This window comes from Parasteatoda tepidariorum, chromosome 6 (assembly GCF_043381705.1).
Source record: "Parasteatoda tepidariorum isolate YZ-2023 chromosome 6, CAS_Ptep_4.0, whole genome shotgun sequence".
Lineage (NCBI taxonomy): Eukaryota > Metazoa > Arthropoda > Arachnida > Araneae > Theridiidae > Parasteatoda > Parasteatoda tepidariorum.
In genome coordinates, this window is record NC_092209.1 from 65141469 (window position 1) to 65165085 (window position 23617).

The 23617-nt window shown below is 30.4% G+C and overlaps 1 protein-coding gene across 1 annotated transcript in view; it reads right to left on the reverse strand.

The window, feature by feature from the left end:
* LOC107443669 (kinesin-like protein KIF26B) overlaps positions 1-23617 on the reverse strand; it is a 240741-nt gene that overhangs the window by 195534 nt on the left and 21590 nt on the right. Inside the window, exon 2 of the mRNA XM_071182455.1 lies at positions 23032-23324. Coding sequence (XP_071038556.1) covers positions 23032-23267 — 236 coding nt within the window. The 5' untranslated portion in view covers positions 23268-23324. The remainder of the gene's footprint in view (positions 1-23031; positions 23325-23617) is intronic.

A 23617-nucleotide genomic window follows, 5' to 3' on the forward strand; every position in this document is an offset into this window, starting at 1 on the left:
TTTAGAATTTTTTTAACAATATTTTTTCAAAAAAATAGTTTTTCTTTAATATAAAATGCACGTTTCGATTTCTTATGATGATATTCTAATTTGTTATTAAATAATATTTACATTGAAAAAATATGAAAAAGCAACTGATTTACTGAGAAAAGAATGATGAGAAAATCCTTAACTGGATATTTTCTTTAAATTTAGATTCATTTAATCAACTCATTTATTATAGTATTAAAAGAGAATTAATACTTACCTTTAGTATTTTAATTTAAAATCATTCCAAATAGTTTTGCTGTTTATTACTATAATGAAATTATATTATTATAGAATTTTCGATTTCAAGTTGCCTTGAGATCATCAACTCAGGATTGGCAAATAACGCTTTAAAAAAGCTTTGCTCGCCTATGTTTGCGTTTCATATTATCTTCAAAGTAAAGACCGTAATATCGCATGACAGAGTTTTTTTTAACTTCTCTGATTAAAAAGCTTCTGTTCTTTTTAGAGAGATATCGCTTTGTTTACTTTATTTAAATTTAATTACCTTAACCATTTAATCTTAAAACTTTGAGATATATTATTAAAACTATTAATTTCTGAAAAAACGTAAAAATAACAAAAAATTAGCATGAGTAATTTTTTTTAAAACTCACATTTATTACAAAGCTTCTAAATAAGAAACATTGCGTGTTCTGGTTTATAAAACCTTAAGAATATTTTAAATTATTATAAAAATGTAAAAATTTATTTTCATGAACTTGGAGAAAAAAAATTAGGCAAACTTACCGGGCTGTATGATTAAGACATTTCTGATCGGAAAATCATAATTCTGGTTAAAAACGTTATTTAAACCATTCATTTGATTATTTTTCCGATCATACAGTAGCGGTTTATATATGGGAACGGCTGATTTTCAAAATTACAGGTCTTATCATCACATATTTGGTAAAAAATACAAACTGAAAGTAAATTTAACCGAATAAATGATTTTATCCCATACTCCAGACTATTATGGTAAATTTACGAAATTTTACCACATTTATCAAATTTAAACACATATTAAAAAATTATTTTATAATTTTAATTTTACCAAGACTATTAGCTACCGCGATTTATGATGATCCCATACAACAAAAAACACGGTAAGTTTTACCATATTCTGGAAGTTTTTTGTTCAATATATGATATAATTGTGGCATTTCTAAAACAATATTTTAAAAATGAAATCTTAGACACATTCATTACATAACTTTATAAATTCTAAAATAAGAATATTTATAGCATAACCGGCGTTAAACAGTTGACCGAATTTTGAATTTACGACTATCAATGTTCAATTCCGTGACCTTGTATTTTTGAACCCAATTCTGAAGACTAGAGAACTTCTGGATCAAGCCTTGGGACAATGTAGCTTTCATGGATTACTTTTTGATGGAACTAACCCACATTTACTTTACATGGAAAGAATAACCACGAAAATCTCTTATGGATAGCCTAACGGTAAATTGACTCTAAACCGTGATTCGTCTACAACTGAAAATATTTTACATAAACACTGTGGTCGGTGCGAGTCGGGAGCAGGATTAATTTCATGAGTCACCACTGGGATTCGGCCTTGAGTCGTCGCATTGGAAGGCGGAAGCTCTGTCCTCTAAAGCACCACGTCTCCCTTATTTTATTTTATAAACGTTGTTGAACAGACGACGAAATGCTTTGAGCTTACGGCTACCAATGTTCAACTTCGTAGCCTTGTAACTTTGAACCCAATCCAGAAGTATCAAGTATTGAGAAAAATTTGCATTCGCGGAGGGGTTTTAGTTGGAAACAACCCGCATTTGCGTTACGTGAAGAGAAAAACCACGAAAACGTCCAGCGGATAGCCTGAAGGGGACTCGCTCTAACCCATGATCTTTCTATCTTCGTCATTGTGGTCGGTGCCAACCGGGTGTGGAACTTATATCGACCAGCCATCTCTGGGATTCGAAACCAGTTCACCTCATTAGGAAGCTAATGCTCTATCTCCTGAGCACCCATGGCTCCCAAACTAAGTATAAAACATGTCATGCTTATTCAGTTAGATCTGCTTGCACTAGAGTTGTTCTGGGTATCTGGCAAATACCCAGGATTCCCTTTGCCTAGTCATATTTTCATTCCCCACTATTCACCAAACCTAGCCAACGAATTTCAGTTCCCGGTCCTGCGTACCGAAACTCGGCTATCGGTTCTAATTACCTGATGTTTGTACCCAAACTCGACTAACTTAGACAGGTAACACTCATTAATACTCAACGAAACCATGATAACAATTTAAAGTTAATTCAAAACTATTGATTAAAACAGAACTATATATTGAACTAAACTATTAATTAATATTTTTTGATATTGCTGTCCAACAGTTTTTAGATAATTTAAGCTGAAATTACTAGTTTTACATAGAATGCAGTGCAATCTAGATTTTAAAACCGTATCAAATTTTAATACGGATTAATTAATAAATAATGACAAAAATTAATAGGATAGAATGAAAACAAAATAAGCGATAGCAGACTAGCAGCAATTAAAAAAACTGTTGAAACGCAAAGTCTTATTTTAGGCGTATAAAAAATTTAACAGCAAATGAATAACTAATGCTACTGCAGCATAAATGCATAAACATAATTCATTATAAGAAATTAACTAATAAGAAATTAATTAAAATTAATAAGAAGAAATTAATTAATATTTCCTCGACTATATAATATTATTAATTTAACTTAAAGTAAACAAAAGAAGAAAATAATTGGCCTTATTAACAGTAAGGGTTGTTTAAAAAAATACTGAAATTTTTTTTTCAACGATAACTGCGGTCGAACCCTGTAAATATACACTGAGTTCCTTTAAAATCATTATTTATTTTTCCCTGTATTATTCATTTTTACACCTTCTATTGAAACCCTACACACCTCCAGATTCTACATTAACAGACTGACAAGAAATAACTTAAAGGTATTTTGAAACTAAATATTTTTAAGGCGACATATTATAAAAATGTTTTTATGCTTTCTGGCTCACAAAAGTTATCTGAAAATCTAAACCAGACCTACCAAAAGACTAGACTCCAACACACGATATTACGGTGCACTCATTGATAATGCCATTAACATTTTACTTACTTTCTCACGGCACAAGAATGGCCCCTTCATTCACCAGACTTGAATCCAATGGAGTTTTAAATTTGTTCTATTTAAGGGGCAAGGGTTTGTGCGTCATGAAAATTTATTACTTCTAAACAATACCCGTGCAAGGAATGGGTAAATTAACAAGTCAATTGTGGTCAGTAGTTAGTAATTTTGCAATAAATTTACAGCTCTGCATTTGGGCCAAAAAACGGTTACTTTACAAATTTCGGAACATGTTGCAGGTAGTAATTTTTTCATATTTGCTTAGAAGTTTCTTAGTGTTATATAAATAAGCATTGTATTATATATATCAAATTTTGTTTTTATCTCTCTGTTCAACAACTGCACTGTGAACAAAGTATGATAAAAACTGCCAAAATGCAGTTAATTTTATTGTGTTTCTAGTTCTATGAGAACCCAAAAAGCTCATTAATTTTTACTGGTTAATTTTTACTAGTTTAGGTAATGATTTTGTTAAAATTAAAAGTAAACTTGGGCTCTTATAATATATGATAAAATTTGGTATATGCACAATTTTTATCAGGATACCATAAAGCGTGGTATAAGAATCATTTTTTCGATTAAATCTCCTTTTTAATTTTGTACTTTTTACAAAATATGTGTCAATAATAAATACAATTTTGAAACCATTATTTCTCTAAACCATTACCATATAAGCGGAAAAATTACAAAACTTATGGTTTAAATATCGTATATTTTAGTTTTATTACCAGAAATGTTATTATCATACAGAATGGTAATTTTACCAGAATTTTTTCTCCGCTTCATGTATATATAATTATTTTCAAGTGACGGACTACTTTAAATAATATTATAAAATTAAATTTTGTTTTCATAAATAGTCAATAAAGTGCTAAATACATGCAAAAAAACTGGGAACATGCTTTATTCATACACATATTGCATAATTAATTAAAGATATTGAGTTTAGGACATGCTAAAATCATCAGCATGATTTCTTACATTTAATATTATTGTAACAATGTTGCAGTTGTTTAAGTGTGCAAATAACGTGAGATAAAAAAACAGTTGAATGATCTCTTACTATTTAGTATTTCGCTTTTTATCAACTACTTAAGATATTAATATTTAAAAGTGCCAACGATTAAAGTGACAGCGGTTGTCTAAGAAAAGTTTAAGTGGCTGATTTTATCAGTATAGCACTTCTAGTTTCAAAAACAAATTCTTTTTTTATAAGTTTTTGATGTTAAACATTGTTTTTTTCATAGTAAATCAAAGATTTTTCCGTAAAAAAATCCAATTAGTAACACTTTTTTTCTTTTGGTTTCTAAATAATTTGTCTAATTGATTAACGTTTCCTCTAAATGAGTGTTGCTTGTTAAATTAATGAAAAAACAGGTCTAAAAATATTTATTTTTGTAATGTTTAAAATCAATCCCAATAACTCCATGACGTCCATGCATTCCTATTATTAAACTTTGCATTTTATAGTTGCATTGTAGTTCTCTTATCAACACTCTTACTACATATTTTTAAATCTTATAAAAAAGTAATAGAAAAATTTAATATTAGGGATTGCAAATAGTTAATATTTAAGCGAAGACAAAATAAAAAGTCTATAAATATTTGATGAATCGCAAATGAAGAAAGAGAGATTCAAAATATTAAAACCTGTTTGGCTGTCGAATAGAACCATCGATGTTACTTATGATCCACTCAACCTCATAACTGTCCTCTTGCGCTATAAATTATAATTTTGATGCAATTTTATGATATAATGATATAATTTTGATGCAATTAATCCACCTTTTTAATACTGATTCTTGCAGTACGATAGCTTTCATATATATATATATTAATTTGGAAAACGCAATTTAAATTCTTTTGGATAAGGACTCAAAAAATATATATTAAGGTAGGTATTTTAAAAAATTTTGTCTACCGGTTAAGAAATCGAATGAACCGTAATATGGCTGCGCTGTTGAGACTGTTCTCCGCCTAATCCTGTGTTATAGCTAAAGCATATTGAATATTTACATAAATTATAATAAGTGCTGCTAATTTATCTATTTTGACTGCTTTAAATTTTATAAATTTCTGATTTTTGATATTGGGGCGAAGCTACCGCTAACTTCGTGAAACAAAATACAAAGGTACGAGATTCTTTTTCTTTAATTTCATTTTTCATCTGGTAAAGACTTTTATGTCACCGCTGGTTTAGTTATGAATATTTAGGAGTTGATATTTATTAAAGCCTTCTTCATATACTATAGATTTTTCATAAACTTCATACTTATTAATCTCACGGACGTTAAAATTATGGAAATAAACTTTTTCTTGTCCAATTTAATCTGAGTAAATTTTAAAGCCTGGAATATTTCTGCTATCTAAATCAGAGAAAAAAATACTAATCTCAATCAGAGGAAGTTATTTTTCGTTACTAATTTTATTGAAAAATGAAAATTTAATTTTACTATTCTTTTGTGATTAAACTCAAAATAGGCGCATTTTGGAGATGAAATTTTTTGTTCATAAACTTATATAGTGTAAATTTCGTAAAATGCAAATTTCACAAAATTTGCACAAATAAATTTGTGCTGTTTTACCTTCTGTTATAAGCAAATAGTCGAAACACAATACACACAAAGATTGAAGACTTCTCTACTTCAAATTAGTTAGAAAAATAAAAACCTTTAGTCAGCAAACTTTAAAATATACAAGAATGTTTAATGCTAATATTGCTTACAGCGTTTTATTTTTTTAAATTCTTACATGTTTCTGAAATTTTTTCGACAAAATGACTTGACTTGATTTTCCTAAGTGTAGGAGATACGGAATTCCAGCGTCTGAACTTAATTTAAAGGGATACGACATGCGGGTAACAGTCTACGTTTGCTGGAAGGAGAAATTTTACTAAAAAGTAACGAAACAACATTTCCTCGTAAATTAAACATTAAGTGCGACAAGATATATTTTATGCGGGGTAATCCTAAAGTTTAAAATATATATTCTTTTTTATAGCTTTTTAAACTAAACTTAACTATTCAAAGAACTCATTCTGCACAAAATTAGGGTTGAAACTTCGCGTATTTTTTAAAACTAGATAGCTAGCCTTGACAGTTTTATCAAGTCGCTAATGCAATTATAAATCAAATTTTTTTGTAAAAATTAGATTTTTTGTTGAAATATTATTTCTTAAGAAACATTTTGAGAGAAAACTGAAAATATAATTTTTTTTAATATTTAAAGATATGAATTAGTGAATTAATCATTTACTCCGCTTTAGCGTATTTACGTGTTCCTTGGTTGTCAAAGCAAAGAAACAAAACGCAGCTAGGATCAGTTAACATAATTTTGATGAAGAGTAATAAAGCGAAATTCGAAAGAAACTTCGCCTAGTGCAATAACCAGTCCCACCATTTTCCTTTGCAACCCTAGTCTCGACAGCAGAGTAGCTGCTTGTTGTAACTCAATTTAAATAGAGGAACTTAAAGAAAATAAAACTGTGCTTGTTCAAGTTCCAATAAACATATTTTTCCGAGTACTACATTCATTCGCTCCTTACATACAACATTTCTAACTGTTGCTGTAATTTACAGAAAAACAATAAGATCAGTAAACATTTCCACAAATTTTCTAGATATTCCAACAGTTTTATATTGGGAGAAAATTATGATCAAACCTACCAGAATATGGTACAATTTACCGTGTTTCAGGCTCTAAGAGCACACCAAAAAGCTTGGTAATTTTCACCGAATCGCTTTGGTAATAAGTTTGGTAATACCAACAGTAAAATATTGACAGCAATAAATATTTTGGTAATTTCATTATGATATCTTACAGCAAGTCATAAGAACTATTTATTTGGATGAATTCGCTTTTCCGTTTTATATTTGTAATTAAATGTGTGGTAAGAATTTCGAAAATAAGAATTTGTCGGAAACCACTATGATATGAATGGAAAAATTCCAAATGAACGGTTTAAACACCGTATATTTTGGTTTTATTAACCGGAATTATATTTTTTTTACCTGAAATGTCATTACCATTCAGTAAGGCGAATCAAACAATATTTTATTCCTCCGTGTATCTTTGAATATTTTTATGCTTTATTTATTTATTACTGTGAATGACTTTCTTTTTCTTTCTCGCATTAAATAAACTAACGTCAGTAATAATGCTTGCATAATTAGAAACAAAAATTAATTAAATGAAAGTCCCAAGAAAAATGCGACCTAAATTAAGCCTCAACCGTAATAGGAAACCCTTTCTAGCCGAGTCTCATCACTACATTCACCCCTCACAGATACATAAAGGCTGCAGATCTTCCATCAGGCAATCATGACAGCCAAGATCTACCCCCACCACCCTATTCACTCTCTTAAGCGTTTCCCTCATTGGTCGCCAGGGTAAACAGTTTATATCCGCAGGGTAGACACAGAACGGGGTAAATCCTGAGATTAGGGACGGGAGAGACTTTATGCGGGACAGACTAAGTCTTGAGTGTCTTCACCAAGATTTCAGTCCCAATCTCATAACGAGGAAAAGGGGAAATGAGATGGAATATAAGTTTCAGCTGGGGAACAATCAAGGCTGGATTTAGTCACACCTCACCCCGATAAGTAGACAAGAACTTACCCTTACTCACACTTACGGGAAATCGCAATAAGTCTAAAAACAATATTTATTCTAAATTCTCAACAAAAGCCTTTAAAATTGTGTATTCAGTGGTCCAAAAAAAAGAGCTTCGTAGAAAAAAGTATTATTCGACAATCATAAAAAGGCATTAGCTCGTCTTTCAGAAAGTAAATATGTTTATAGTCAGCTTCGGGCCGGGATAGCCTGGTTGATAGGGCACTGAGCCCATGTCCTAGAGGTTCGATCCCCGCCGGCCGACGAAATTTTAGTAAATGGTGACTGATGCACGTTAAATCTGTCGAGTCTCAAAGTCCTCATTGTTCCCATAACAAATCAATACCTCTAAGGGTACTGATCCAGGAGTTTCCTTGTCTTCTGGATTGGTTCAAAAATTACAAGACTACGGATATGTGCATTAGTAGTCGTAAATCCAAAATTGGGTCTGCTGTTCAACAACGGATAGATATAGTCAGCTTCATGATTAGAACATAATTGTTTTGGGTCTGGTCGTTCAATAAGTGTCCCGCAGTGGACTGATCATTAAGACACGGTTAACAGTATATCGCAGAAATCAAGCATCACTGGCAGCGGTCAATGTGCGAGTGACAAATTTGATGTGTCTGCGAAGGGACCGAGAATGTGTGGTATTGATTTTCGTTAACCTGCTCAACCGTTGAGTGCTCGACTTTTTGTTCAGGTCTTTGGACTACCAATGCGGAATGGCAGGTTTTTCAATCATCCAGAGGGATGCTGCCCTGATCGTCGCCATTAGCCCATTGTGCAGTTCCATTGCGACGTGAATAAAGTACTACTACTACGTTAAATAAGACGGTTTTCAATGAAAATATGAGTTTTGTTAATAGTCTCTAGTTGCTGCTACTTTCCCAAAGCTGAAATTTCTGTACTAACTAAAATATCACCCAATCTTCTACAAACTTTTCGGATAAGAATGTTGTTTTTATGAAACAACACGCATGTCTATTTTGCTGTATAAAAATCATTCCATACCCTTTCTATGCAAAATAATTTTACAATGACAAAGTACGCTGTTAGAACACGGTACACTTATCACGTGACAAAGTATACTTACGTTGAAGCATAATATTGTTTGTATTCGCTGCAAACATAATTTGATGCTAATTAAACATTGTTATGGTACTCCTTAAACTTGATTGCACGATAATATGGTTCAACTTTAATACATATTCCAAAATAACTCTTTATTGTAATGAAGCTGTGATTCTATATCGACATTATCATTGCGTATCTATATCGCTGAAATTATGAACTTCAATTCGTTGCATTGGCTTAATTCTAAAATCTGTATGATGCTATTGATAAATGATCTATATATTATAACTGTCGTTGAACAGCCAACCCAACTACTAATGTTCAATTCCGTAGCCTTCTAGTTTTGAACCCAATCCAGAAGACCAGGGAACTAATGGATAAAGTATTGGGAAAAATTTTGCTTTCGTGGAGGACTTTTTGATGGAACTAACCCGCATTTGCGTTAAATAGAGAGGAAGACCACAAGAACCTCCCACGGTTAGCCTGACGGCAAGGGGATTCTAACCCATGATCCGTCTGCCACTGAGGATATTTCACGTCAGCACACTGTAATCGGTAAGAGCCGGATGTGGAATTCGTATCTACCAGCCATCGCTGTCGATACGAACCCGGTTCACGTCATTGGCAGGCGAACACTCTATCCCCTGAGAGATCAGGCCTCATTGATAAATTATTGAGATATCATAAAGCTAATAATAATATTGCATATTTATTTCTGATTGCATCATGAAGTTTGTTTCGTAGGGGATTACTTTCCTTCGCTGAGCCATCGTTCCCATTATTTGAGGACTGAAGCCTGTTCTCTTATCAGCATGTACATTGTAAGTTTCATACCAAACATTTAATATTACATTGCCAAACTTTACGTACTTTTTTTTCTAAAATTTTCTACATGACTGTTCGAGGAAAAGGAATTATACTTCAATACTTGCATTCTTTTAAACTAGAAGAAAAAATAATTGAAAAAAAGGAAGAAGTTATTCATCGATAAAGTATATAGCTTCAAAAATGCACCTAACACATATAGTCCAAACTATAATCTGTTATAAAGTAAAGTCTAAATGGATTGAGTTTTCGCTTTCGATATGCCACTCACATGAGGAGAGGCATGCTGCCCAGATGCATTTCCCCATGCTACCCAGGTTCAACTCCCGAAGATAGTTTATTCGATTTGCTTATTGATTATTCACTCATCGTCAGAGATTTTTATGGTTTCGCACTCCATATAATTTGGGTCCCGTTAACTCAAAAAGACTTATATCAATTGTATCTTTTTTCCCAGTTAAGTTTTTTTTTTCCTGTTAGATGTAAACTTTATGGCCTTAAACCCATTTACGTGAGTAGGTTATTCGTTGACGATAATATAAAATTAAATAAAATATTCAAATTCATTAAATAGCATTCACGCTTAGCAAAAAGGTGAAATACGTAAATATACTTTGTTAGAATAGGCTTCTAAAATATGAAATATGATAATAAAAAGAAACAAATTAAGTTGTATGGTTAATAAGGTATGAAGAGCTTTGAGTTAGAAATTAGTAGCTGAAAAAAGTCGCCATAGTTAATTAGCCACCACAATAACTCTGAAATCATTAAAGCAGACAATCCCATATGTAATTTGAAACCCAAAACACAATAAAAAAATACCCTATTCAGATTCATTTAATACTATGCACCCAACCTTTTAGCAAACAGGTTAAATATTCGAAACCGCACACACCCTTTTACTTTAACCCTTTTAACACTATACCAATCCTTAATTACAAATCACATTAAACACACAAAACAAACAGTTCCTGATTCACCGTTCTGAAAGGGAACTAGAAAAACTCCCTCTTCAGCGAAAAAAAAAGAAGAAAATTCTGGGACTTGAAAGAAGGAAAATTAGCTCAACCTAGAAAATCTTCAGTCTACCAAACGTAATGAAAAATCTCTTATTTTCCTTCTGTTTGATCTTTGCCGCGCGGGGGTGTGCCAGGGAAGAATTCTGGCGTTTAACAGTCACTTCACTGCCTTTTCATCCTCTTCTTGCTCGGTCAATAAGCCTGGAAGATGTGCTGCTCCATTGTTCGGAGCATGTTGCCTGTTCTGGTTCTTGTTGGGGGTGGTCGTGGGAGGATGCTCGGGAAGGAAGCTGTGGAGGTGTTGTAAACCGGAAATGGTACAGAAAATGCTGCTTCCCTGCCTGGGTTTTCTTGTTCTTTAAGATGCCAGACTGAGATGGATTGTGAAGATTCAAGAATTGTCAGCCATTCTTTGCAAAAGAAAAAAACGAGATAGAAAATATGTTTTAAAAGTTTGTTTTTCGATTTGAGATTTGGAATGAAATTTTCGACTATTTTTCGTCGATCCTACGGCAAAACTGTAAGGGAATCAATAGTCTGAGATTTAATATTTGAATAAAAAGCAAGGACATGTCTCTTTGTGTCTAACACTAAGTTATTTATAGTTAATCAAATCTGGATAAATACAACTCCAATTTTAATTCAGTAATTTTTTTACAGTTTATTCGAAGTAGTTTTAATAGTTTTTACCAAAATTTGACATTATTAGAAGAAATACTAAGTTAAATAAAGTCAAATAGTATAAATATATATACGGGTTAATTTTAAAATTCGGTGGCACTTGGAAAAACTTCAAAAAGGAAAAAAATAATATATTAAAACTCAAACTTTCTAAAAAAGTATCTAATCATATACTTTTTATCTAATATTTAAAAGTTTTAAGTACAATACTTTGTCATAATCAGCTACCAGTAAATTTATCAAGTCTGTTACCATCTACCCTATTATTTTTACTTATTCTAGACAAAAATATTTCTTGAAGAACTTCAATATTTTTATACAAATTTGCACTTTTGAAAGAAAACTCTGTAAATATTGCAATGTCTATTACAAAGTTTATCTACTATCCAGATAGCTTAACGTACAAAATATATCAGTCATTTGTATGAGAGTTCAGTGAGACATGACTTTTTAAGGAATAAAAACTCTGAAAGCTAAATAATTAAAAAAAATTATTAAAATTCTACTCAGTTTAAACTATTAAAATTACCCACTAGTTAAATATTTTTTATTCAGATAACTATGCGAACAGACATAGTGAAATACTTGCCACATTAGGCTTCTGCTTTTTCAGTCAACCAGAGAACATACAAAATAGCTGCTTATATTTCTTTTCTAAACAGCCTTCTTTGGTGAACTGGTGTTGTCATACATAAATACCAATTGTTTAGTTTGAATAATGCAAGTATGGTAAAAAAGTCATGATATCAATTTGGGACAGCGATATTTAAATATGCAAATCCTTATAATTTTATAACAATTTTCCAAGCCTATTTTGAATGTAATTTGGAAATCTGATAAAAAACATGAAATAATAATCATTCCTGAAAAGTGATTTTGAGAAAAATATTTTTTTATATTTATGTTTCAGACAGTTACATTGTCCCTAATCTTTAAACTAATTTCGTTAAACTACTACTTTATCATAAAACATGCTATATTAATTTGTATTTTTTGTGCTTGAAAGTGTTAACTAATCCATGCGTTATAAAAGAATATAATGTTAAGTCTCGCATACCTTCTAAAAACACTTTCTTGCGGAAACAATATATAACACGGAATTATGAAAATAATTTTTACTAAAAAATATAATTTAGGGATATGTTGTTTCGAAATAATTATAACGAAGCAGTAGATTTATAGTAATGGGGATTACTAATATATAGTTACGGGGGAATAGCTTTGAAAATGACAAGTCATTCATTTTTAAATCCCTTAAGGGAAGTCTGTAGGGCATATACCAATAATGCTAAAACTGACCTTTATAAATGTACCTTTCCTCAGTATTTAATTAATAGTATATTGCTTCAGCGTTTTTTCACTGAGTATTCACATATACATGCTTACACTGTCGTGATAACTGTTAATACATATCTTTGACAAAAAATTTGCTAAAAAATTATTAATTGAGAGCTTTTAGTTTTTTTAAAAGTTTCATCTCAAAAGTCTTTTATATCTCAAAACGTATTCCTGCTAATCCTAAAACATATTTATTACCTAAAACATTATTTAAACATTAAATTACCCCAGCATACAACTGTTATAATCTCAAATACCTTCAAAATATTTCAAAGCGATATTATAAGTAGATTTTTAGACAAGGTACATCAAAAAAGGTGAATTTTAGCATATATAATTTTATGAGATATTTATAATTTTTGGAAGCCTTTACCTTTAACGTAGAAAAAGACACCGATATTCTATGCTGTATTTCATAATTATAAATTAGCTAAATGCAATATTTTTCATTTATTTTGGTTTAAATTCTTACAAAATAGTGAAAAAAGTATGAAAAATATGTCTAATAAGAATTCTACGTCAAGGAGTAAATCTGATAATTTTTTCAAATCTCATAAAACTGTGCTATAACTTCATCTTTCCCTAAACTCTGTAATTTCGCAAAATAAACTGGACTTACAATACAAGGAAATTATCAAAAGGCTTCTGCACTTATTACGTGTTGGAATGAGCATTCCATATTCCGCAAATACCATCTAAAATTCTCAAATACATCTCTTCCCTCAACAACATACCATCACTCCCTGAAATGATCTTCCGCATCCCCATCACTCATCATCACTCTTCAGCATCCATCAAACACAAAACATTTCCTCTTGCGTTTCCGATTCCATCAAAAATGACAACGTCCGCCCATCCTTTTCCAAGAGAAACCGGTACGGCCTCCCCCAACAATTCACTGCGTCATCACCAGTAATAATGATATTCATTTCCCCCTTTCCTTTGACGATCTGNCCCCCCCCCCCCCAATTTTACATACTGCATACATACACACCGAAACGAGCAGAAATTCCTCCATTACTAGTGGTAATGAATCATTGCGCTTTCTCTATTACGGAGCCAAAGGGTAATGATCGTTAGTTTTCGTTTCACTTTCTCTTACTTGAGTACGTTAGTTGACTTGTTGAGAAATATTCTAATTATATCATTTGTTCTTGTTATATCTCTCATTTGATGGTTTTCAGCTATTTTTATGAATTATTTATTTGCTAAGGAAAATGTCTTCGTTATTGAGTTGTATAATATGAAAGGATTCCTTGATTTAAATTGTATCGGAAATCGTTAACTTTTGTAATCACTATCGTAACTAGAATCATTATTTTTACAATCCTAATTGTCATTCTAATCGCTTTCTTTTCCTGCCATAATCGTTTGAGTTTGAGTATTTGCTTTTAGGTAATATTTTAAGACTGACTCTTTACAATTAGGAATAAATTTTACTATTTTTATTTTGAAATGAGATGAAGAAATCCATTAATTTGAGACTCAAGTCATTTACTATAAATGGAGTGTAACTCCGTAATTTAAAAATACGTTTTTTTTATTCAGTTGTCCTTCATTTATTTATCTTGCATTATAAAATCGACGCAACTAGTAATTGTACAATAAATGTATTATATAGATAACAGTGAATGAATATTTGTATTTGTTTTCCGATAAATTTTACAAAAAGATCGTTATGACAAAATTTTCCAACCGTTAAAGAAACTTTAAACTTCAAATTGCATGAATGGACAAAAAATTAAAAAATTTGTTTGAAAATTTAAATTTTTGAAATGTCTGAGCTTTTCTTAATATTATGAAGACATTGGGAAGAAAGCTATTATTGAGTAATCAGTTGACAATGCTTTCTTCAACAAAAGTGTTTTTTCACATAATTTTTAGGGTTGTTTAACATCTTATAATTTCTTTTTCAAAAAATTCTGATGAGCTGATTAAGTACACTTTTTGGTAGGGTTTAGTAAAATGTTAAACTAGGTTCAGAAATTTTTAAAAAAATGTGGTCCCGATGACCTGCTGCTCTACTGCGGAGAAGATATAAGTTAATTTAGGATGATGTTGTAACTCAGTTCTTTATGATAGAAAATAAGCTTTTGATAGTTAATAGCTGCTCAGTTTAAATTGGTCGTTGTTTGGTTGTTTATTTTGTAAGGAAAGTTGCTTATTTTGTAAGGTTGTAAGGGAAATAACTAATTTCGGGTAGTTTTTTCCTGTTTATCGTCTTTCGTTTTTAAAATTAGTAAAAATTGTTTAAAATACTCCAAAAAATTGCAACAATAAAATTACAATAGAAAGTTTTTTGTCTAGTCCGAAGAGCTATTCAGGATTTTAAAGTAAAGGATACTTTGACAACATAACAGAGTATACGATTTAATGCCTCGCAAGATATGTAATATGAATAAGAATTTTTTTTTAATATTTTATAACCGTCGTTGAACAGCCGACCCAATTTTTACGTTTACGACTACTAATGTTCTATTCCATAGCCTTGTATTTTTGAACCCAATCCAGAAGACAAGGGAACTCCTGGATCAAGTATTGAGAGAAATTTACCTTCGCGAAGGACACTAATTACGACGAAGAGAACAAAAATTTGCGGAGGACAGTTAATTATATGGAATCGAAAACCTCCATGGGTAGTCTGGCGGCAAGGGGACTCTTACCCATGATCCGTCTACCACAGAGGATATGTTACGTCAGCACTGTGGTCAGTGCCAGCCGGATGCGGAATTCGTATTGACCAGCCGATGCTGAAAGTCGAACCCAGGTAACATCATTGTAAGGCAAACGCTCTATCCCCAGATCCATCACGACCGTTTTTTAATATTATAAAATTTTCAATGATTTTGCAACATTAAGTTAAAACAGAAACAGCATCAAATGCTTGAACAATTCATCAAAGATCAAGCATGGCGAATTTTTTTTCAGGTATGATGCATGAGAATGGAAAATCGTATATAATGATCCACCACAACCAAATTACACCAAAATGTCGGAAAAAAATTTCATAATTGGCAAAGCATTAAGGATATGTGAAATATTGCCAAATTTAACAAAGAAATATCCACAGTTTCGAGGCCACGTAAGACAAGTATCTACAGATAATATATTTTTAATATTTAAAATGCAGTTTTTCATGAATTCCAAACTTTAAATCAAAAGACAATAATCAAATGCTTGAACAATTCATTAATACGAGATCAAACTTGAAAAAATTAAGCGTTTTAAAAAGTGCTACCTTAAATTTATGAAATTTATCAAAATATATATACATATATAACTAGTGTACGTTATGTTATAATATAATTATCAGCGAAATTTAAACTAAGTTAAAATAACGTAGCATTCAATAAATCTAGTAAATCAAACAATAACAATAGTACGTGCAGCTAACAGAAGGAACCAATTAACTAAATATTTAAATGAATTAGCGATTTTAACGGGTTGCATTTTAATTAAATTTTCAGACATAAACAAATATAATTAGAATTTGTCTAACTGTAAATGTCTTAAATAAGTAGAGATTTAATTAAATAATTTTGGCAGTTTCAATTATATGTTCTCGTAAACATAGTTTATTACACATTTAGAGCTTGAAAAGTCATTTGAAAGCAATATTCAGTAACGTAAGGTACATTTCGATTGAAAATTCACTAGCTTAAGTAGTCTAAGCGAACAAATAAATAAATTAAGAGACACAGACATAAAGTAAAAATATTTGTAATTACAATACTTGGGATTTTCTGTGTGCATAAATACATTTGCTTTCATTATATAAATGTCGCTTTATATTAGAGTAATTACGATTGAAACGATAAATACATACAACTTTGCGCAATAAAGATGAGACGATCAGTTTAAATTAATCTTATCAGTTAAACTATCAAAATAACTATGATTAATAAAATTACTGAAATGTTATTAAAATAAGCTTCGATGTTAATACGAATAACCACTATTATTTTGACAGTAACATAGATAATGCTAAATGGGACATTTTTCATTAAAAATATAGTGGAATATTAAATAAATAATCCCGAGAAACTGACGCGGTAAATTATTGCTTGATTAAAAACTTTATTCGTTTCAAAAACATATAAATTGGAGAGAAAAAAAACAATCGACATGTTTTATACATGCTTAAAAACAGGTGCCCGTTTACGACTTTCCAGACCTGAATGAGAAGAAAAGTATTTTGAAATACAAAACATAAAGTTGCCAACAAAAATGAATAAATAGAGGTGAGGAAACTAAAACTAGGAAAACCACAGTAGCCGAGAAAGAAAAAAGATGAAAAACATAACAAGGAAAATTAATAATAACTAAATTTATTTTTCCGAAGAATTTATTTTTCCGTTTTAGGTAGCTTAACGTTTTATATTTCAAATCACTTTTGTTTCGTCTCATTCACATCTGACAGAGTCTTGAAAATGGGCGTCTGTTTTCAAGCGCTTGAAATATGTCAACAGCTATTTTCAATTTGTATATTTTTGAAGCGAACGAAATTTTTAATCAACTAATATATTCGAACGTGTTTGACCATTTTGTCAACTAAATTTTGCTGCATTGAAAAATAAAATTCTATGCAAAATAATATTACTTTGTAAAATTACATTTATCTAAACTTGATTGCACAATATTGTATTACAAATAAAAGCAAAAATTTATTTGCAACGCTCTTTTTCTCATGTAATAACAAAAAGTTTTCCAGTGCGAGTATCAGGGATTAAAATAACAATATTTTTTTCCCCGAATTTAAACATAATTACCTGAAAGTTTTCTGATATTGCTTTTAACTTGCTCCATATTATGGTTTAGCAATGATTTTGATAGTTTAAACTTCATTACTGTTGTTAGAAATCTGTTTGACCTTGACATTGTTAAAAATTTTCGTAACTTCTATAGAGAGATTTTATAAGCAGTTACGGGTCCCTCTAAATCTAACGCTAATCTTCCTTGAACTAAAAAGCTCATTCGCGTTTCCTTAAAAATTGCAGAATCACTAAGATATATAAATAAATGTTAGCTTTATGGTAAACATAAAAAACGATGTACAAAATATCTCAAATAAAAGGAAAGTTAAACAACATGTAATCATGCAAACACGTATACTCAAACATATAAATCAATAAGAATTAAATACCCTTTCAGAAAAAATCAGTCAATCATTAAACAAAAATATTATGCTGATTTCTAAAAACTTTTAATGTATTTAAAATTTCATCGTGTTTCCTTTAAATTATTTTTCAATACAAATATAACAAAAAATTGCAAATATAGCATCAATCATGTTAGGGTAAGAATATATATAATTGAATTTCGATGGAATTTCTTTAACTGAAAAATAAATAAATTAGTAATTTATAATAATATAATGAGACAAAAATATCCGATTGACTTCGAATTGACCTCGTCATATAACTTTAAGGTATTTGATAGAATTTTACACAGAGAAAAAAAAATGTAGTAATGACATTTGTGGTTAAAAATAAACCATAATTTTAGTTAATTAAACAAAATGATACGTCATTGAAACCAGACATTTGGTAATTTTTCCATTCATATGATATCGGTTAAAAGGAAATCTTGGTTTTCAAAATTATACTTCTTATCACCACATATTCAATGAAAAAATTCAAATAAATTTAACCGAATGCAAAGATTATAAGGGAAGTTAGCCGAGTAAAATTGTTTTCATACTTTGCTCTTAAGCATTATCACATATTATAAAACCTTATTTTACTGCTGATTTTACCAAATTCATTACCAAAGCGCTTCGGTAAAAATTACAGAACTTTTTGTTGTTTCCATAAAACCCTAAACGCGGTAAAATTTACCACAATCTGGCAGTCTTTAAAGGGCACTGGGCCCATGTCCACGAGGTCATGGATTCGATCCCCGCCGGGGGAAGACTCTTCGTGTAGTAAATGGTGACTGATGCACGCTAACTCTGTCGAGTCACTAAGTCCTCCATTTTCCATAACAAATCATACCTTTGGGGGCACTGATTCAGGAGTTTCTTTGTTTTCTAGATTTGTTCAAAATTGCAAAGCTACGGAATTGAACGTTAGTAGTCGTAAACCAAAAATTGGGTCTGCTGTTCAACGACAGATCGAAAATACATTTTTCTCGATGAAGTACTCGATGGTATTTAAGAGCTTGTTGTTGCTATTGTTGTCCATTTACGTCACACTGGAGCTGCACAATGGGCTATTGGTGATGGTCTGGGAAACATCCCTGAGGATGATCCGAAGACATTCCATCACAATTTTGATCCTCTGCAGAGAATATGGCACCCCCGCTTTGGTAGCCCGATGACCTGCAGGTGCACTTTACTGTAGAACAGTTTAACGAGGACCAATACCACACACCCTGGATCTTTACTCAGACTAATCCAAGTGGTCACCCACCCGCACACTGACCGCAGTCAGTGATGCTTGACTTTGGTGATCTGATGGGAACCGAGTCTTAACGATCAGTCCACTGCGGGACGGTATTTAAGAGCATTTTAGATGAAATTTGAGTTAAATGTCATTTTTAAAGATCTATTAAATGATGAAAAACTCTTCATCAATTAAGTATCAAAAATAGTACCATCTTCCACGCTCTTTTAGAATAAGTACATATAACAATTTTTATAGTTTTAAAACGAGTCTCGTTCATTTCGTTGAAACACTGCGCGGAAAGCGTAAAAAGAAAAATCAATAAACTTCTTGTTTGAAAAATATTTCCTTCTTATCAAGCAAAACATAAACACGCACCGACTGTTGGTGTTTACGGTGTCGGTGTCGAAACATTTCCTTTGGTTTAAACCCATTCATAAAATGTCAGCATTTACTGACAGGTTTATATGTTCCATGAATACGCTTCAAACTGTCAGCGGCACTTCGTTATTCATCGTACGAGAGATATTAAGCGAAGGCACGTCGTTAAATGTTTTGTCTGAAACCTTTAAATTTGGAAAATAAAATCCTTAAAAGGGAACTGGCTCGGTTTTATTACTGATAAAGACTAGTAAATGCATTGATAACGACACTCTGTCTATCAACCAGGGAGTAAAAGTTTACAATGATGAGAGAATATTGTACTTAATTTAGGTCTGATTCTTTCAGATAAAATGTAAAGTTTTGGTAGTTCTTAGAATGATTGCAAATTTAATTGATTTTCTAGAAATTATCTTGCAGATCATTAATTTTATAAAATGTAATGAGTTTATATTACGTAAAATAATTTTGTGATAATGAAGCGTATTACTGAATATTCTAAGTTTAGTCTTGTTGATAATTTTATCTGCTCTTTTTTGTAGTGATAAGATAAAAATTGAATGCATTTTGTTTAAGAGTTATGTAATAAAGCGCTATGATAAGAAGAGTTATGTAATGAAGTTATATGTTATAAAGAGTTAGGTAATATAAACGGAATTTACAAACTGTAATTCTGTATAAGATAATAGTATAGTAGAACTCAACTAAAAGCTTACATTTATGATCTATTTGAGGTATCTGATTAGCGTAAAAACATGATTTTGGGCAAGATTTTCGAAAATGAGTTTATTACAAATTTAGAATTTATGATTTTTTAGATTGCTAAAAATATTTTACTTTTTTCGTACTTCAATTATTTACAAAGTTATAACAGTTTTCGTGTGAGGAGATAACAGTGGATAGAATAATGATTTTAAGACTTTAAATGCGTTTATCTTCCAAGGCAGATATTTTCGCATTTTACATCACCTTAAACACGATACCTTATGTTGTTCAAAATTACTGTCTACAACTTTTCATGAGTGCTTATGAATATAGCACGNCATTTTTATGCCTGTTTTTTTTGCTAAGGTAGGTGCGAAAATTTTTAAAAATTTGCTTTTTTAACTACATTAATCCCTAACTTAGTAGTATATGTTCTTGTTTTTAAAATAATAATTCAAAACATAGTTGATAGCCTTCTAAATAACATCCTCAGAGAATTTTTTGCTTTAGGCGACTGAAATTTTTTTATAGTGTTAGTATCGATGCAAAAAATGCCTTTTTCTTACCTAAAAATGGCCATTTAATATAATAATAATAATAACATTAATAACTTTTTTTGATTGTTTTATAAGTTTGTACACATAATGAAACAAATAAACTATATTTTAAAAAAAATTCACATCATAATTTTTAATAAAAATTTTCGGATACCTTGCAAAAATATTATTTCCTAACTTAATATAAAACATGTATTCAGTTTAATGTTCAGTGAAATTTTTTATGCATTACTCGTATTTAAAAACAAATAATATAATAATAAAATGGTCAGTAAGAAAAATTTCAGTGTACAGTGTGCCTAAAACAGCTATTATTCTAAATTTATTTACCCATACACTGTAAAAAAAAAAAAAAAAAAAAAAAAAAAAAAAAAAAAAAAAAANAAAAAAAACAGATCAAATTACGGCATAAAATAGCGGCACTTCACGTGCGTCATCCGTAAAATCTATTTTACGGTAAAATCCATTTTTGCAGTGTAAAATTATACCGTCATTTTTACATTAATATTAATTTAAATAGAGTGATTCAGTGATTTTACGGTATTTAGTACTGTAAAATTATTTTATATTAAATTTTTTTAATCCATAACATGCTCTGGTAAAAATGGATCTAACGGTAGAAAGTACCGGCACACTGAGTACCGGTGCTTTTTTATTATAATTTGATCCGAAATTGGTTACAGTGTAATAAGCGCCAATTATTAATTGGCGCCTATTGAGCCCTTAATTATTAATTTCACATTCTGCTTATTTCCCCAGTTATGGGAACATTTTAAATTAATCAAAAATTATTTTTATATAAAAAAAACTTTTTTTAAAGATATTTTTGTATAAAAAGGATTTTTATATTTCGTAGTAATCTTTTATTATTAATTTATTTGCAACTGTCTAAAAAGTTTGAATTTCTGAACTGAAGTGAAAAAGTTCTTGAAACCTTTAAAACTGTTGAGGGTAATATTAACTACTACAATTCAAAATTAAAGCAAAATCAGCCATAATTTTAATGAATGGAATTACATGGAATTTGTAGGAGTGCTAGCCATAAAAACTCATGTTAAATAAGTGGTTCATTCACTTCATTATACTTAGAGCATTCATTTCATTAATTAATTTTATTTATGAAATCAGTATAAAAATATTGTAAGGGGTAAATTTTATTTCTTTAAAAAAAGACTGACCATAAAACAAAAAGTTGGACTAGTAAGATATAAATATATTTAGAAACAAACAAACAAAGTAATTAAAATAAAAATGTTTCAACTTCAGCATACTACAATAAACATCAATTATAATTTTTTAAAAATTTTAATAAGTTCAAATATGAAATCATTTTGTGTGCTGACGTTTCACATGGAACAGGGGCTTTAAAATTCTTCGCATAGAAGTTATAAACAACAAATACAGAAGAGAGAGGGATGGTACGTTGACATATTTCTGCTATTTATTACCTATAATTGCTCTGAAAATTTTAGCAGATTGCCAAAACTGAGTAACACGCTACAAGACAAAAGATTTTTAAGTAGCTTATTATAAAAATAAGTTTTTATGATAGAAATATTAATTCTGAAATTGCTTTTTGATTGCCTTAACAAAAAAAATTTTATTTATCGTTTTGAATAGTAATTTTTATTACATTATGAATGAATAAGCTCATTACATATTTTAATTAGTCATTTTTTAAAAACGCTTGCGTTAATATCAGTTTCATAACCATAAGCTGCTACGCAATGCAAAAAACTTCCGGATCAAATCACGTAAAAAAGTACCGATACTTATTGTGCCGGTACTTACGGTAAAATCAATTTCTACAGGATTTTACCGGTACATTTCACGGAACAAAAAAAATTCTGATGTACCATAATTTTTACAGTGACAATTACAATAAAATCACTGAATCACTTCTATTTTATAATATTTCCAAAAAAAAAAAAAAANAAAAAAAAAAAAATACGGTAAAATATTTTACAATAAAAATGGTTTTTACGGATGATACACTCAAACTGTCGGTACTTTATACCGTAATTTGATCCGGAATGTTTTACAGTGCACAAGGTTAGTGTAGACACATAGTGCTGGGACTTATTTCTATTTGTCAATTTTTCTGTATTCTTCCGAAAAAGCTTAAGTTCCTTTGAAAATAAAAATAAAAAATAAACGCACCCATTTTAATAAAAATACTTGAGATGTTAATAAGATTAATATACTTTTTTTAATTGGCACATTTAAAAAAAATGACCACACAAGCCTCCTTTTTCCCTGCGTATAAATTGACCATGAAAATAAGTAAAATAAAGAAACTTACTTATAAGGTTTTCCGCTTGGTGGCGCTCGAAGGCGAGGCATAGGCGTAGGTATTCGGCGATATCCATAAAGCTTATCATCTTGGTAGGTTGCAGCATGATGAGAAGCATTTCGGTTTCCATGGTTACCATTCGCTCCCGAGCTTCTTCGAGGGTCGAAGGTGAGTTTCGGAATACGAGAGGTGACATTCCTTGGCTCGTATTTTTGCCGTTGAATGTCGTATGTGTGGTAGACCATGGAGAAGGCTTTTATTTATTCGTTTCAATTCAATTCGAGCTGGGTGTGTTAAGATATCTGAAATAAAGATTAAAAATTTATTGTGGCAGCGATATTGGGATTGAAAAGATATAAAAAATAACTTATTTTCTTTAACAAATAAACAAAAAGAAAATGCAGGAGTTCAAAACATATCCAAGGATGAGGAGGATATTACCCAAGAGGGAGAGAAATCATATAGAAAAATGTTTCATCAAATAAACTGTAAAAAGAGCTAAAAATATTCTAAATATATTAACTATAATAATAACAATAAACTTATTGAAGTACGTACGAAACACCGTACGTGACAGGACAGAGAGAGAGAGAAA